Source organism: Aedes aegypti, chromosome 1, assembly GCF_002204515.2.
Source record: "Aedes aegypti strain LVP_AGWG chromosome 1, AaegL5.0 Primary Assembly, whole genome shotgun sequence".
Lineage (NCBI taxonomy): Eukaryota > Metazoa > Arthropoda > Insecta > Diptera > Culicidae > Aedes > Aedes aegypti.
The window spans coordinates 352658-371681 of NC_035107.1; the positions used below are offsets into that span (position 1 = coordinate 352658).

Below are 19024 nucleotides of genomic sequence, written 5' to 3' on the forward strand. Positions count from 1 at the left end.
CCAACTGATTTTCTTTGATTCGAAATCGTGAGATGCATTAGCAACAATCATCAACGACGCGTACAAATTTCAATGACGGCCTACTTCGCCTTAATACTTTGTTTATCTGAAAGAGTGATACACATTTATTTCGAAGGGATGAAATTTTTTTATAAATTGTCGTTAATTTTCATGTAAACCAATAATCTGCAATGAATTAAATTCACAGGAAGGGTTATAGGCTTCATCCTTTAACATTTCGGAGTTCTAGCAGGCGTGAAGCAAGAGGTTCCTTTGACATTTGTCAGGCATTAAGAATTCTCTATGAAATATGTACAAAGTGTGCCTATAACATGAATATCTCAATTGCTTCACATCTTTGGCTTATTGACAAAGGGAAATCGTCAAATTATTTTTGAGGCAAATTGTCAGAAAATTATTTTTAGAACCTAATGGCTTGTACGATGTTAAGGCAAAAATGGGATAATAAGTGCAAATAACTTTCACCCATGGCACAATAATCTGGAGCGTATTTTCAAGCTACAGTAACATTTCAAGGATGGAAATATAGCTTTTTGAAGCGGTGCAGGACTTTGATTTTTCCAAGATTAATTCATTTTAATCCTCACTTTAGAAAATAATTAAAGATGAACGGAAGACACTTCGAGCATTTAAGCGTTTCTCAGCCAATCATCCCAAAAAAGAAAGTGGTATTACGCCTATCAAAGGCATCACAACAAATGCATCCAAAACTTGTGCTAAAGGAGTAAAAGGTTTTCATCCTCTTACCCTCTGATTTCCAAAGTATGATTCGTATTGCCAGAGTCAGATGCACTACTCGCGACCATTGCGCTCATCTGGAATATATGACAAATGTTCAAAAAACAAAACGTCGATAGGACAGAAATCCGCAAGACGTCGCGTCCGCATGTGCAACGTGTGCTCTGCACAGGCTCAAGAATCCATTATTCAACCATCATCAAACATCATAAATTAAAAATCAATATATTTGCTCAAATCAAAACAAATCCTAATGAAAATCTATCATCGTATTACAGATGGCACATTCAATGCAATGATAGATTTTCTTGATCTTCAATTTTGAGCAAAAAACTGGTTCTGAAAATTTGTAGAACAATGATGGTTATTTTCCTCTTAAGGGGGCAGGATCCGTCGTTGCTTTCGGAATTTTCAAAAGCAGTTCAAAATCAAGAAAATTTACAGGAAAATGTGTTCACTGTATTCTATTCTCCAACCGAAACACCGTGAACACATTTTTTTTTTCGAATAATTGTTAGTTTTGAACAGAAAAACTGCTTTTGAAGTTTCGATTATGACGATGATTACGATGACGGAGCGTTGATCGTTAACCACCTACAATATGTAATGCTTATGCTTGAGAATGCTCAACAAAATTTAGCCTATTACAATTATCTCTATTATTCATTGCTTGCAAAATATTTGTTGTCAAATTTTTGCTATGCGAATTAAATGACAGGTGTTTCGTGCGACGCGCTATCTGAGACCTAATCTTCACTACGCGACGCGTAGTACGCGTTTAGCACAATAAATGCTGCACGACACTTTATTCCATGTTTTAAACGCTGCCTTGTATCGTACACGCAATTCTGTATATGTTCACATCATTCACATATAAGCTATATGTGTTAGAATAGTAGTTTACACAACAAGTTGCAGAATGATGATTTTTACAGCACGAGTTGTACATTACGAGGCTCGCCGAGTTGGATAATTACAACAAGTGCTGTAAAATTCGAGTTCTGCAACGAGTTGCGTGCACCATTTTTTTGCAATTTCGTAGAAGACCACTTGAGGGTATCAGAAATCATATCAGAATGCATTCACAATTAATTAAGCAATTTCTGAAAATTGTTATGTAATGATTCATTACGCAACTCAAAACAGTTGCATAATGAAAAAGCGTTGCGTAATATTCATTACACAACTGATTTCAGTTGCGTAATGACTATTACCGCACTGCCTAACTCAAGTGCAGGAAAGTAGGCCGTTTCATGACAGATTGGCGTGATGAAAAACAGCCTATTACGATGAGAAATTGTAAATAGCTTTTTGAACTACAAATGCCGGTATGTAAGTAGCCAAAGTGTAAACTCTGACCGGTGCACATTTCTGCTACATCACCAATTCGATCAGTGCGAGCGTGCCGATGGGAGAGTCAAGAGAGCGATCAATCAACTAGAGAGTTCCACTTTGCTTGCTCTCTTTTGAGCTTCGCACCTTAGGTTTTACCACGCTTGTGGTATGAAGCGCAGGCGTGATTTTTCAGGCGGTTGACGGTATGAAGTTTTTTCAAACAGGCACTCAGTAGGTACTCGCGCTGTTGTTTTTTTTTATACATACAGCATTAGCGCGATAGTACTTGTGATCAGAAGACAAACAGAAAAATTAAATCAAGAGCGTTCGCGCTCTCCGGCATCGCCAGCAAATTCACGCTTGTGGCTTTAAAAGCAAGAATTTCACATAGTGCGTGCACTAAGTACCCGATGCGGCCGATCTTGTATTAATTCTATGTAAAGATATGTGGGCTATGATCGCAACGCTGTAATGCTAGAATCCAGTGCTGTATAAAACGTCACTGATGACCCGCATTAGAATTATTTTCACAATAGATTTTAAAATTCGACTAGAAGAAAATAATTTGAAAACGAAGGATAGTAACAACGGGTCAAAAATAAAATTACACTAAATTAGAAGTGTACAGGTTTATAATTGGGCCACGCGACGTCTCTGATACACACTTAACCGTCAAATCTCGGCATTTTCCAAAGCTTTTTACCGAGATTGGCACTGTGGTGCGCTCAGCAAACATCTTTTCCGACGAGATCTCAGCCAGCGGAGTGGTTGTTTAATGAGATTTGGGATTTTGTTTTGCCAGAATTCTAGAACTCAGTGTATAAGTTTGAATATTCTTTTTATTAAAAAAGGCTAAAAATCGCACCAAGCAAATAATTTTTGGCCTATTGTCTTTTTAACTATTTGTCCTTTCGAAGTCCTGTTTTTTTACCATCAACCTTGCTCGATTATCGGCAATTGATGACTTGTGTAACATATGTCGAATCGTGGACGAGAGAAGAGTCCGCGATCTAAGAGGATTCCTGAGCTTCTTGACTTGTTCGGGTTCTTGCAGGATATTGATTTCCCTAGATGGACGAAGAATACACATGTATCCGTTTCTAGTTAAGGAGTCAGCATTGACATTTATCGATTTTTTTTATTAAGCTGAATTCGCCATTGGGCATCACGCCAGCTGAGTGCAGTTTGATATCTGAACACTTGAACAGTATCTGAATACACACTACTACTACTATGATGGTCTATTTTTGGATCTGACCGCGACGATTATGCTTCTTTACCTCTGCACGCAGGTAGAGTGAAGATCACGTAGATGTTGTTTGCGATGTTGCTGTCAGTCCATCAGAAGGGAACGATGAGAAGTTGTACATTTTCATTGCCATTGGTCTGGTTGCCGGTTATCAGGATCATTAAGAGCAGATGCTCTAGGAGAGGGGCAAGGTGCCAAGCCGTTTCCATGCAGCTTGACGAAAAGTTGTGTTAGGGAGGCTGGGAATCAAGCCCATGATCATCTGCATATGAAGCGAACGTGCAGCGAACTACGCCACATCGACCTCCCTATTTATCAATTTATCGACCAATTTATTATTATCAACCGATACTGTAATTCACCAACTCATCCATCACTTTGTCGGTACTTAAGGGGCGTTGCATGCTGGTCCGTTGTCTAGTGTGGTGCTTCCTTCAAAGGGCAAATAGCCCACTGGAAGCATTAACGTGTAGTGTCTTAAAAAAAAGTAAAAGAGATGATATCTATCAACGTCCAAGCTGTGATTGAAGAATCAAGCGTCATTTTCTGTCGTTATGTCAGAGCCGATAATGGACCCCAGTTGAGCGAGAACTGCAAGGTGGAGATGAATCGAAGCTCAAATTTTCAAGAGCACAAATCTGGAGAATCAAACATCCGTTTAAGCTGAAAACTTAATCGATTGGTCACTAGCTGGCACCTTAAAGCTGAACCCTCTTCTAAATCATGGAGAACAGACACAGTTTTTGCCTGGGTCCGCAAACACGTCGTGTCCCAAGAAATATAGCCATTGGTCTTTTCGCAGGAACTGGGCCTGTTGTTATCCTCTGATGGGTATCTAAGTCACTGCTATCAGTTGTTAGAGCTATAGACGAATGTCCCATTTGTAAATAGCTTTGTCTTATTCACGTATCGTATTTAGTAATTTGGGGCCTTCCTTAGCCAAGTGGTTAGAGTCCGCGGCTACAAAGCACAGCCATGCTGAAGGTGTCTGGGTTCGATTCCCGGCAGAGTGTGGAGTTTCTCATGTATACCTAAATGAGCTAGTGTGCCATGCGATATTTCATATCGCAGCTCACAGAACATGTGAGACACGAGATGTGGATACGTACAAAATATATTTTAGTGCGCGAGTCTCGTCATATGCGCTTATTAGGAGTAGGGTAGATGTATTAATCTTCGCCATGCTTTAGTTTTTGCCCCCTTCATACAAATTTAGACTTTTTTGTATGAAGGGGTGAAGATTAGTGCACATTTCTTGGGTGGCGAAGACTAGATCTTTACCCTACTTTTATGCAGTTATGTTTGCCTACTACAATAACCCCACGGAAGCATACTACTTCGCCTATGCTTCTTCAGTGGCCAGCACAAGTTTTTCAATTCAAATGCTAGAACCTAAACCGTGTTGAACCACATCAGTCCTTTCAAACTGGCTACGGGCAGTTTAACTCATAGTTTAATCCCTTTCCCTTGATTCTGTATCCTTCGCCTGCGAGGCGGAATGGAAATTTCCTTGACTTCCCTGGGCATAGAGTATAATCGTACCTGCCACACGATATACGAATGCGAAAATGGCAACTTTGGCAAAGAAAGCTCTCAATTAATAACTGTGGAAGTGCTCTTAGAACACTACGCTGAGTAGCCGGCTCTGTCCCAGTGGGGACGTTAATACCAAGAAGAAGAAGATTTAGTACTTGTCAAGGCTTGTCTACAAGTTTTTTTCCTTTTGAACACGGTGCAATTTCAAACTGTAGAATTTAAAAGTTTTTAGTCCTGGTGCTTTATGGAATGAATTGCTGTCATAGGAAGATTCAGTTGATTAGCATGATCGGTTCTGAATCGTTAATGCTGAATAGAGAATAATAATCAGAATGATGCATGTTCAGTAGACTGATGCAAATTTTGAAATTTTTGCTCCCCTATGCTTAAACGGTGTCAATTATGATAAAAATCATTCTCCTAAAATTTGAAGTGATTCGGAAGAAATTTGGCCGTGCACACGCCATTTGAAGTTTATATGGAAATTTCTATGGGGAAGGCAAAACTTTTCTGTTCAGTCCGCTAACTGCTTGTCATAATAATCTATAGAAAAGCGAACACACTCATCTCATGTGAATACTTCCCAGCTACAACTTTGCCGAAGACCACATTTTGATGGGACGTAAGGATAATTTGTTATTATTGATAACATAGTCTGTATCATGCTGAGATGATCATTCAATTACTTTCAGAGCAACACTGCTTTTTTGCTGTAGAACATAGTAGCCTGGATTACTTTGATCTATTCTTCCCGCCAGGAGCACCACTGCACTATGGTCCAGGAATCAGTTTTAGGCGGAAAGATGCATTTTGAGCTTTAGAATGAAACATTAGACAAAAACGGTCTTCTACAAAGTTGTTTGTATTAGTTAAGCCCTTTGTTTGGTTTTATTGAAAATTAGGGTGGACCACATTTTCATAGAAATTGTGTAACTAACTTTCTTATTTGTAGAAATTATATTATACATGCTTCAGCAAAGTTGTAGACCATTCAATTTCAAGCAACTTTGCTAAAAAAAGTTTTTTTGTAACTCTTAAATTGACCGATTTAGAGCTTTTTTCCTACGGTGACATAGGGTGGTCCGAACAAAACTGGTTTTCTGGCTCTAGAGTTTTCAATTCAAATTTCTCATCAAAGTAGTCTATGAAACACTTTCAGAGCTTTAAAAAATGCGTAATTTGGTGAGTGAAGAAACTCGCTATCTCCTTCCGTTTAGGAGTTATTGTTGTTTTTCTCTCAAAAACATGCCTACTTTGATTGTGAATATCTCTGATTGGGGCAAACATAAAAAATATCTTTTGACGGCATTCAAAAGACAAAATTAAATTGTATATTATATCAAAAAATTACAGATGTGTTATTTTTGTAACTCTAATAAAATGCCTTGAAAAACAAAGGATTTTAAGTAGAAAAACTTTAATAACTTTTGAACCAAAATAGATATCATCAATATTTTTGCATGAAAATGTGTGTTTTGTTAAGTTCTAAAAGTCGTTCATAGACGACTTTGACGAGAAAATAATATTAAAAAAAACTAGAGTTGAAAAACTTTTTTTTGTTGGACCACCCTGCGATGATTAGGAAAAAATGCTCTAGATTGGTCAAATTTTGAGCTACAGAAAAACTTTTTTTGGCAAAGTTGATCAAAATTTCAAGTTCTACCGCTTTGCCTAAGAGCATATACCAGTATTTTTGCAAATAAAAAAGTTGATTATATGATATGTGTGATATTGTGGACCACCCTAGTTTAAAATGACACAGTATGTAAGCTTACATTTTAAGAAACAATTTTGTAGAAGACCATTTTTGTCTAAAATTTCATTTTCATGCTCAAAATGCAAAATAATAAAGAAATACATACTATGAAAATCTTCAAAATAGTTTTAGAGCCCTATGTTTCTTATTTTAGATTTCTCGTCAAAGTCGTCTATGAACGACTTTAAGAACTTAATAAAACGCAAATTTTCATGCAAAAATATTTATGATATCTATTTTGGTTCAAAAGTTATTAAAGTTTTTCTACTTTAAATCCTTTGTTTTTCAAGGCATTTTATTAGAGTTACAAAAATAACACATCTGTAATTTTTTGATATAATATACACTTTTGTTTTGTCTTTTGAATGCCGTCAAAAGATATTTTTTATGTTTGCCCCAATCAGAGATATTCACAATCAAAGTAGGCATGTTTTTGAGAGAAAAACAACAATAACTCCTAAACGGAATGAGATAGCGAGTTTCTTCACTCACCAAATTACGCATTTTTTAAAGCTCTGAAAGTGTTTCATAGACTACTTTGATGAGAAATTTGAATTGAAAACTCTAGAGCCAGAAAACCAGTTTTGTTCGGACCACCCTATGTCACCGTAGGAAAAAAGCTCTAAATCGGTCAATTTAAGAGATACAAAAAAACTTTTTTTAGCAAAGTTGCTTGAAATTGAATGGTCTACAACTTTGCTGAAGCATGTATAATATAATTTCTACAAATAAGAAAGTTAGTTACACAATTTCTATGAAAATGTGGTCCACCCTAATTTTCAATAAAACCAAACAAAGGGCTTAACTAATACAAACAACTTTGTAGAAGACCGTTTTTGTCTAATGTTTCATTCTAAAGCTCAAAATGCATCTTTCCGCCTAAAACTGATTCCTGGACCACTGTGCACTGTTGCCTACCGAACAATTGGTGAAGCATGCTACATGCAAACCAACTTTATAATGGTGAATAACAATTTATCCTGACGTCCAATCAAAATGAGGTCTTCGGCAAAGTTGTAGCTGGGAGGATTTCACATTAGAAGAATTTGTTCACTTTTCCATAAAATATTATGACGAAGAGATAGAGAGCTGAATACAAAAGATTGGCGTTTTCCATAGTAATCTCCATATGAACTTCAAATGGCGTGTGCACAGCCAAATTTCTTCCGAATCACTTCAAACTTTGGGAGGATGCTATTCACCATAATTAAAATCGTTTAAGCATAAGGGAGCCAACATTTCAAAATTTGCATCACTCTAGTGTTCAGCATCTATTCGGATAATCGCTTTGTCATACAAAAACCAACGGCGACTTCAATAATTGTTTTTTTTTTTCAGACAATGTGACTTGCAGGTTGTGAAAGATTGTTCTTCAATTACGATTCTTTTGTTAAAATTATTAACTCGATGCAAATTTTGTGTTACGACCAAACATACACGGACCAATTCTCATATGTATGACGCGGCAGAAACTCGTTTGTTTTTGTTTTTTGCCGGCAAAATCTTGCGCAACAGAAACCGGGATGTAATAAAATGCATAGCGTGAAAATAAATATTTGGTTTTCGCATATGCGAACACAGCAGATGCATGAATAGCTAACATCCCAACAGAGTGGGACGCATTTGTATGCATAGTGGTTTAGACTGTGAATGCGACTTTTTGTGGGGAATAAACGCCGCTATTCTAAAACGTCTGGGTTCAGAGATACATGCATCTGATCGCGCATTGAGAAAGGTACGTTTCTTCGATCTTGATAAAGGTCGTACAAACATTTTCTTGTCATTGAAAAAACTTCCACATGTACTCAAAGTATGTATAAGTATTTCAACTTGTATAAGCAGAATAACGCAGAAAAGATTGAGGTTGGGCTTCATCGCTGACCAACCTCAATCTGTTCTACTATTTACAAAAATGGAGACGAGATTATATTTTCTTAAAATACAGTGAATTCTCTATATAACACTATACCTATTATATAGGGATCATCGAGCAAGGGAAATTCAGCTGCAATGATCCCTTGACTAGCATCTGAATCTCCCTTTGTTGTCTTAGAAACCAACTTTATGTAGTTCATTGTATGCGCTTTAGCTTTCATGTGTTGTAATATTGGGACAATTTGCGATCCTTTGCTAAAACTAGGGAACAATACTATAGAATCGTTATTCGCATACTAGGACCTCTATTTGTATGTAATTGATCGATTTCTAAGACTCAGTATAAAAGATACCAGAGAATTCCAAATCTGGATCACGTGATTTATTGACACCCGATTGTTGGGTCACATTCTATTATGAAATGAAACGATTGTTATTTATGCTGGCTCATATCCCTAAAAACGTAAAATTATCTTGTTTAAACAAACGATGTTTTGTTGTGTCACGTGCCGAAGAGGACATGTGGTGAGCGGTTTACGCTGTGATCAAACAGAAACCCAATCTGATCTGGTTTGGATTCTGATTCGTGAGAAGATCAAACAGTGTTGTGGATGAGTATGGTATGATGTGGGAGAAGTGCGGAAAGTGGCAATTGGCAAAGAGCTTTGAATTTATATGGGTCATTCATTTATTGGATTATACTCGCGTTTAGTTTCATTACGGCGTATCTTCTGTGATAGATTTAGAAGAAACGATAAAAATGTCCTACTGAAATACGAGTAACTATCGAAAACCTTCGCCTGGAAAAGCTAAAGAGAAAATCTATGAAAAGAAATCGATCTCGGTAGATATGCCGTTATGATACTGAACGCGAGATATGACACATCTGTGTTATTGGAATGCAATAGTGTCGAATTTAAAGAGAAGTGGTGGCGAGGCCTCCCTATTTTAGAAACGTACAAGTTTCAGCTTTGATCGTAATTTGAATAATGCCTTCTTTTGGCTGAAATTCATAGTCTTATCAACATACACCGGAAACCCTCAAATATGAATCTGGCTCTGACTCTCGGGCGTCAAATGAGGTAAAGAAAAATCAATACAACACCTACAATTTTCAATGCACATTGTTAAATTGTCCATTATTTGACTATCGATTAAAGTTTTGTGTGCGAGCTGAACTGAACTTGCCAGGTTCTTGATAACTAGAAGATGGTCGATTTCTTATAAATTTGATAGATAAAAAAAGTAGGCATACCAAAGCTTACCAGGATAGCTGGTAAAAAATAGTAATTCCAGTAAATCCCTAGTCACTTTTATTGTAGCACCGTGTTACTTATCACCCAAATCGGTTCAGATATGCGGCTGAAATGCGTAAACGAAAACTTAACACTGGCTAATCGATTGTGAATTAGTAGAATCGTAAACCGACACAAGCTAACATTATCATCACATTCGAACAAGCAAGCAAAATGGATTACCGTGGCGATTTACGACTTTTTCTAGAGGGGAAACAGCACTAAAAAAACCTTCAGACTATAGAGCTTCTTCACGCAAATGATAATCGCAAAGGGGCAACCACAATATTCACGAACATTCACGCCAGATTTACGACCTCTTTTCGTAGAAGTGTACATTATAGCAAATTGTTTGCCTGTGTTTACCGCAGGTAATTAAACATAAAGATATAACGAAACATGCACATGCAAAAAAATATACGCAAATTGTCCTCTGTGGCTTTATTTTATTTACGAATATACGTTTCGTGCTTTGTCTGACATGGGCGTAGTGTATCATATTGGTAGTCGGCACGGTTGGAGTCACCATCAGCATGCAATATGTAATTCAGAGCATCGATTAAAAGCCAACTCCGCCTAGTGCCACACTAATACCTTTTGGCTGGCCGTAGCGAACGAAGGGAAAACTCAATTACCTTCATCTTCCATAACCGGCTCCAATTCATCATCTTCGCGGTTGGTCGAGTAATTCAGTTTCGGTTCGGAGGTTTGTTTTTACGGACCGAAAGCGTTCAAATGATTCGAGAAAGATAAGCGCAGGCACCACGCGGTAATCGCGTTCACATCAACGCAGTAGGTTGTGAAGTTTCCAAATATCCAAGGAGCATAAATGGCAAGAGAAAGAGATCGGCAAAGATTAAAGGTTGCTTTGTTTTTCGATAATCTGGAATTCGTGGCAGCTACAACTTTATCATAGCGAAATCGTAGCAGTCATGAATACCACAAATCAACTGTCAAAGAGTCGAATAAAATGTGTAGCGATATACAGTTTGAACTCACTCTAATTTGACATATTCTGACAAGGCGAAAGAAAGCGTCGGGTTAAGAATTTTTGACATGATATACCTCTATAACAGTGAAATGAATGCAAATTTATTCACGGACTGTCTCTTCGCTCTGGGAAATCACAAATTCAAAATCATATCTTTGAATCGAAAATCAAAACAAATATACGCATTATACCTTCTGAAGTCGTTTCTAAGACGAGATTCGATACTGTGAATAATGACAGAGGTCAATCATAAAGACGCATGGGTAAGGGAGAATGTGAAGAGACAAACTAAAGAAGATAGATACAGTTACTTTGAACTGGGATTTTCTTACCACTAATATTGAAACAGCATAGCGTCCATTGATAACAGACAGACGCCGTCTATGTCAAAAAAGATAAGATACGCAACTTTTGACGTAGCGGCAATTTTGCGTAAACGTCTAGTGATGTTACGTTGTAGAATGATAACTAAAATATGTACCTTCGTTGATGTATCCTCCTGTGTCCATTTCGTGCAACGATTTCATCTCTGTTCCGTTTATCAACCTGCAATATAAACAAGAAATCATTTATTGTCGATTCGACATTGCGTCAATTGTTTTATATCAGCACATTGATTTGTGCATTTCAACTAAAAATATCGCAGCAATTCGTATGAAAGTGTATGATGCATACAAAACACATACACCAATGAATAGGGAAAATTGAGTAAGTCTGGCTTTTTTTTCTTTTCCATATCAAAGATTTTGGTCAGCTAAATTGTCTGACATTTATTTATTTATTTATTTATTTCGTCAAGCATAGGTAGACTACATACAATAATTACAATAATTTCTTACATGCTTTGGATTACTTCTATTGTTCTTTGGCTGTGTTTTAAGCTGCTCTTTGGACATAGTAATGCCAATGAATTCGCAATGTACATTATACTGACGCATCATACGGTTTATCGGACCGTTTTGAGCATAATGCGTTCTGCATGATTTTTCTGAAAATAATTTTCTTGTTCTTAAATTCCGAGAGGGTGTGTAGAAGTTTAGTTGAGAAAGAAGTGCAGCAGAGTCTACACGGTTCGAAATAATGTTGTTTATAAAGAGAATCATTGCGAATTCCCGGCGTTGCTTAAGTGTTTCCAAGTTGATGAGCATGCAGCGTGCTTCATACGACGGAAGTGGCAGTACAGTCCAATTCAATTTCCGAAGGGCGTATAAAAGGAATTGCTTCTGTACTGATTCTATGCGTTCTTCGTGTAAGACATGATACGGGTTCCATACTAGGTGACAGTATTCCAAAATTGGTCTTACATATGTAGTATACAATAGTTTAATAGTATATGGGTCTTGAAAATTGTTGCTGAACCTCTTAATGAAGCCAAGCATGCTGTTTGCTTTGTTTATTATGGAATTATAATGTTCTACAAAAGTGAGTTTAGAGTCTAGGATTACGCCCAAATCCCTTACAATTTTACACTTCTGCACTACTTGATTTCCTAAAAATACTTCAATTGGTGGTGTTACATATTTTCGACTAAATGCTATTGAATTACATTTTTTGATATTGAGCTGAAGTAAACTTTTTTGGCACCAAGTGAAGAATAAGTTAATGTCAATCTGGAATTCTTCTGCTTCGCTAGAATTACTTACTTCCATGAAGAGCTTCATGTCGTCTGCATATATAAGAAATTTTATTTTTCTAAGTAAAAAGGAAATGTCGTTTACATACAAAATAAAAAGAAGTGGGCCTAAATGAGAACCTTGGGGTACTCCAGAGGTTACAGAAATGGGTGCTGATAATTTATTTTGAAAGCGCACAATTTGTTTCCTATGTGATAGATATGACTGGATCCAACTCAAGAGTCCTGGCTCCATTCCTATTTTTTGCAATTTGAAGATTAATAATGGTATGTCGATTCGGTCAAATGCCTTACTGAAGTCAGTGTAGAGGGCTTCTACGTGCTTGCCATTGTCCATTGCGTTGAGAATAAAAGATACAAATTCTAGCAGATTGGAAGATGTTGAGCGGCCTTTAAAAAAGCCATGCTGCACACAAGTAATTTGGTTTTTTACTTGCTGGAAAATTTTGTCGTTTACGAGAGATTCAAAGAGTTTGGGAATACATGAGATAATGGCAATTCCGCGATAGTTCCGTATGTCAGATTTTGTACCTGATTTGAAAACAGGCACCAAATATGAGGATTTCCAAGCTACTGGGAATTTTCCATTATTTAGAGACATGTTGAAAAGGCGTTCTAAGGGAAGGGTAAGTTCTTCTGAGAGATTTTTGAAGAACACGGGTGCAATGCCATCCGGTCCTGCTCCCTTAGTTGCGTCCAGGTTTTTTAGTGCCGATAAGATTTCTTGTTGTGATAGTTTTTCAATAGATTTAGCTTATAAGGCGCTTTTGTGCAATGAACAATTAAGTTTTGGTGTGTACTATTTAGGGTTCCTAGTACCGACCCCTTTTAACGAGTACCGGTTCTACGGTACTGTCACTCTCAGTACCGGTAGTACCGGTAAAATACCGGTACTGGAAGATTTTTTTTGCAATAAACTTTATGTTGCATGCATACATGTTGTATGCATACAGTATTTGACAAAACATTGCAACTTTTTCGAATTCGTCAATAAACACAAGATTGCTGATGCTTAGTCTCCATTTTTATGATTTATCACAGTTAAAAAATATGGTCCTTCAATAATAATTAGTTAACTGTTCTAGATTTATAAAATATGTGTTGAAATTAGAGTTTTTTTTCTGACTGGATGGATCTTATTTATTTAAATATGTCCTTTAACCATCCACAGTTGACTATTTTCTAGGAAATTCGAAAAAGTTGCTGATGTATGTAATGTTGTATGTGGTGCGAAAAATCGTTCAAAATTAATAATTTATTGACTTAACGTGTATTCACCTTTACATTCATGGAAATACTACTAAAAATGCAAAGCGTATTAAAGATCAATGTTCAACTACCATTCGATTGCGTATATTTATGATAAAACTTTCAGATACGTACAAAGTTCTTTTAGTGTTATCCGAACGTTGCTCGAATTTTTGACCATGCATCGTGAAATGTCAACAAATATTTCGCTTAGAACAGACTTATAATACACGAATTAAGTCGAATAATTTCTATTCATATTTGTACCATATTACTTAAAACTTCTAAATTCTACAATATCCTGAAACCTTTATATTTGTGCCTAGTTTTCTAGAAAGCTAGATATTCACCATCAGCAGCTTTATTTGTATCATTTCCGTTCAATAACTTCACCTTCAGTCTTTTTAAATATTCCAAAACATATTTCAAACAAGATGCAAACTATGAGCGTACTTTCAACGTTTTAATGTATGGAGATAAACCAAACTTCGTGATGGAAAGATGATAATTCTTCTTCTTCTTCTTCTTCTTTCTGGCGTTACGTCCCTACTGGGACAGAGCCTGCTTCTCAGCTTAGTGTTCTTATGAGCACTTCCACAGTTATTAACTGAGAGCTTACCATGCCAATGACCATTTTTGCATGCGTAATATCGTGTGGCAGGTACGATGATACTCTATGCCCTGGGAAGTCGAGAAAATTTCCAACCCGAAAAGATCCTCGACCGGTGGGATTCGAACCCACGACCCTCAGCTTGGTCTTGCTGAATAGCTGCGCGTTTACCGCTACGGCTATCTGGGCCCCTGATGATAATTAGAATAAGCTATTATGTAATACGTTCCTTGGTTGACCAGCGAAATTCGCCATTAACGAACTTAACCAAACTGACGTAACATTCATTGTAAAGGAATTTATTGAACCAATTAATTATTATATTTTACATCAGTACCGAAAATACCGGTACTCAATGTTTTCCAGTACCGGTATTTCGGTACCAAAGAATTGTCGGTAGTACCGGTACTTTCGGTACCGGTACTCCCGGTACCAAAACCCTAGTACTATTCCAACAACTACTGGATAGAGGGCAAAAATAAAAAAAATAAAACGTTTAAAAATACCTTTTGTGCATTTGTATGACAATTTTATATAAGTTTCAGTTATGAAAAAACTGCTACAAAAACTTTACTTCACAAAAGCTTTACTCCAAGACTCGCTCCGACCGTTCTATATTTATTTTTGAATGAATCGACTTTCCTCTGGATTTTTTCGATTCATCTTTTACGTTTTATGTCGAAGAACATGTTTGACTAAGTGTATTAACAGGAAGTAAGGGATTGGAAACGGGAATCAGTCAATATATTGAAAATAAATTGCATTAAATGTCTCCAGTTGTCAGCCAACGCTCGATTCGATAGGTTGTCCTCCGCGCTACCGAGCAAATAATCCTTTTCGATTTTTGCAGTGAAGTACTATTGTTAGCTTGCTTAACAATGAATGCAGTACGAAATAATACACTGGTCATAGACTTAAGTGTGCTTCTCGTTCGACCAAGTGCGAGGATAATCAAACAATTTCTTAACGAGAATCTCAAGCTTGACATGATAAAATGCATTTTGGTCTAAGTCGACTATTCGAACATGGGCAGTATAATCTGACGTAAGCATCATGGAGATTTTTAGAAATTGCTAGAGTTATCCTTAGTGGGTCTTCTTCTTCTTCTGCTTGGTATTACGGCCTCATTGGGACAAAGCCTACTTCTCAGCTTAGTGTTCAATGAGCACTTCCACTATTAAGTGAGACCTTTCTTTGCCAAAGTTGCCATTTTTCGCATTCGTAAATCGTGTGGTTACGATGATACTATATGCCCAGAGAAGTCAAGAAAATTTCCATTACGAAAAGATCCTGGACCGATCGGGAATCGAACCCAGACACCTTCAGTATGGCTTTGCTTTGTAGCTGCGGACTCTAACCACTCGGCTAAGGAAGTCTCCACCTTCTGCAATCGAATCAAATCTGTAATTAAACTTCGAAAATCCTCTTTGAACAATTATTTTTAATTTATTTCAAGAAAAACATGTTTCACTGTCTACAGAAGAATTTCTTGAGAAGTTCTTATAGAGAGATTCTTCGTTGGTTTCTGTACACATACAGTTGCCTCTCCACATCTCGATATCGAAGGGACCATCGAGATAGGGAGAGATCGAGACAAAGAACAAATTTTTTGATGAATACTAGATTGAAAAACACTCCGTTGCCAAGAAAGTAATACACAAACAGACGTCATTTTGCGCTCCTAATTTGTTTTGAATCCCAAAATTTTGGTCTAGTAACCTTCGATATTGGTCATATCGACATACGGAGAGAAAATTGAGAACAAACAATCAACAGAAACACATCGATATATGGAGATATCGAGATAAGGAGGATATCGAGATATAGAGTGTGAAAGTGTATGCAGAGTGAAGGGACTTATGAAATCATCGACATAAGGAGAGATATCGAGATGTAGAACATCGAGATGTGGAGAGTCGACTGTAATTTATTTCACCCACCTCAGCAAAACGGATCTCCAAGAACTCAATACCTGAGAATATGATATTTTTCAATACCGAGTCTCGGTACTTAAAGGTGCTACTACTCGGGTTCAGATTGGGTACCACTTTTAGTAATGCATTTGATCTCTTGGTACTGCAAAAGGTACCCAAGTTTGACAGATCGCAGTGCACTTTTCACGGCATTATAGACTTCGCTCTATAACTTTATGTGCTATAAAATTTTGGACAACTGCAAGGGACATGTAGGTCTTTATTTTGTCTTTGGTACTTATTTATACAATACAATACATTTTGATTATACAATACAATAAATTTTGATGTTACCGACATTTGGTAAACCTTTACCGTGATCTCGATAAAAGTTTTACCGAGATTCGGCAAATAATTACCGAGATATCAGCAAATAATTTTCCGAGATTTCAGACTTTTAGTGTGTGGGAAGAATTCTGAAATGAAAAATCTGCTTATAGAAATCACTGTAGTAATAACTGGAGGAAACTGTTGGCAAATTACTGAAGCAATCTACGAAGTAATTCTTCCAAATATATGCTGAGAGTCGTAGGTTCGAATCCCATCAGTCGAGGATTTTTTCGGAACGGAAATTATATAGACTGCTCGTGCTTGCCACATGATATACAACTGCAAAAATGTTATAGAATTTAAAGATGTTATAGAATTTAAAGGGGTTTATACGGAATCTTTGAATGTATTTCTGGTCAAATGCTCGAAAGGATACTTTATAATAAATGAGAAATTCCTCTATGATTGTTCCAATAAATTTCTCACAAAACCACTAAAAGAGATTGAGATGGAATTCCTTTGTTATTTTAGATGAATTCGTGAAAGAATTATTAGAGAAAGCTTTGGAGGAACTCAAAGGAATTGATCGAAGAATCTCTATATATCATGTAATCCAATCCAATTCTGTGAGAAATCTCTTGTGGCAAATAATCAAGATTTTTATGTTTTGCTGTAAATAGCAGTGCCGTGTAATTGATTCATCATATTTAGGGTAGATGTACCAATAGTGGAGGTACTAAGCACGATTGAACTTCATTTAACCGCCTAAATTCAAGAAACGCAATTAATGTACATGTTGATGTTGTAACGGGAATTGACGACCATTGACTTAATGAGAAAAATGATTTCATCGCAGTAATCCACGGCATGTCAGTGAAAAATAATACCTTCACTATTGGTACACTGTTCCATTAGTTGCGGTATAGGGTAAGTGTTCCCTTAGTTGTAGGTGTTCCTATAGTTGCGGTACTGCCGTTTTCACTGATTTCATTGCATTAGTTACAGAACAGACACTGCCAATCGACGTATTGGCTTGTTGATACACGGAATAGTTGAAAAGAGCGTTCAAATTGCTTTAAAACTGATGAAATTACACTAAAATTGCTAAAACTTGTCCCACATGTACCAATAGTTGCGGAAAAGTGTTCCTATAGTGGAGGTTCCCATAAGAAAACAACGGATACCGCAACTATAAGAACACAAATTAAAAATATACCGCAACTAAAGGAACAGTATACCAATAGTGGAGGTATTATTTTTCACTGACATGCCGTGGATTACTGCGATGAAATTATTTTTCTCATTAAGTAAATGGTCGTTACTTCCCGTTACAACATTAACATGTACATTGATTGCGCTTCTTGAATTTAGGCGATTAAATGAAGTTCAATCGTGCTTAATACCTCCACTATAGGTACATCTACCCTATTTTTAATTTGTGTTCGTATAGTTGCGGTATCCGTTGTTTTCTTATGGGATCCTCCACTATAGGAACACTTTACCGCAACTATTGGTACAAGTAAGAAAAGTTTTAGCAATTTTAGTGATATTTCATCAGTTTTGAAGCAATTCGAACGCTGTTTTCAACTTTTTCGTGCATCAACAAGCCAATACGTCGATTGGCAGTGTCGGTTTTGTGGATAATGTAATAAAATCATTGAAAACGGCACTACCGCAACTATAGGAACACCCACAACTAAGGGAACACTTACCCTAGTTGATTTATAATGTTGTTAAGCATAGATTTTTTCATAGTAATTTCTATACAAACTTAAAATCACGTATGTAAAACTGAATCTATCTTCGAGAAGATAGTTGTATTATAAATAACATCGTTTTAGTATAGAAAACCCAACATTTGTAAAATGGCATCGACTTAACATGCGCACAGTAGCTTCTTCCATAAAAAGGCTTTATTTATAAAACGATTTTTTGCTGTTTAAACATTCTCGCCCTTCTCCAAATACACAACACACAAGTCGGGCGCTGTGGCCCCAAGTCGTTTCACCGAAGAAGCGTCAAACTTAAATTATTACACTTTGTGGCCTACGACCAACAACGCCACATAAACATCTGGTTACGGGATGTCATTCATTTGAATTGGCGCTCTGTGCTCCAAGCGGCCGGGAAGACTGATTAATAGACACAAGTAATAAAATTGTCTCGCACTATTCACAGTATAGGCAAACTATGATCGCAGCGGGACGATGATGGGCGTCAAATAATCAGTTAACCGTCAATTGAGTAAGCACTCCTCTAAGTAAGCTAGATCAATTACACAATGAACGATAATACCGACGCCCATCACTGTAATTATGCATTGTGCAATTATGTAGACCATAGCTTGAAGTCTTTTATAAAAAAAAACTATGCTATTGATACTAGTTCTATCAGAAAAAATTTAGCCCAAAGCAAACTCATCCCTGGATTCTATTAGTGTTTTCAAAGCAATTAAGTAATTTACAGCAATAAAGTTTATTTTCAATAATTCGCA

General features: G+C 36.8%; 1 protein-coding gene across 2 annotated transcripts in view; it reads right to left on the reverse strand.

Annotated features, from left to right (window-relative positions):
* LOC5575831 (aminopeptidase N) overlaps positions 1–19024 on the reverse strand; it is a 72543-nt gene that overhangs the window by 52376 nt on the left and 1143 nt on the right. The window contains exons 2-3 of one of the 2 annotated variants that reach the window (XM_021838758.1): positions 11278–11342; positions 10441–10473 (exon numbers count right to left, since the gene is read on the reverse strand). In XM_021838758.1, the coding sequence (XP_021694450.1) occupies positions 10441–10473; positions 11278–11323 (79 nt within the window). In that variant the 5' untranslated portion in view covers positions 11324–11342. The remainder of the gene's footprint in view (positions 1–10440; positions 10474–11277; positions 11343–19024) is intronic. The other variant, XM_021838759.1, reaches the window with a different exon arrangement.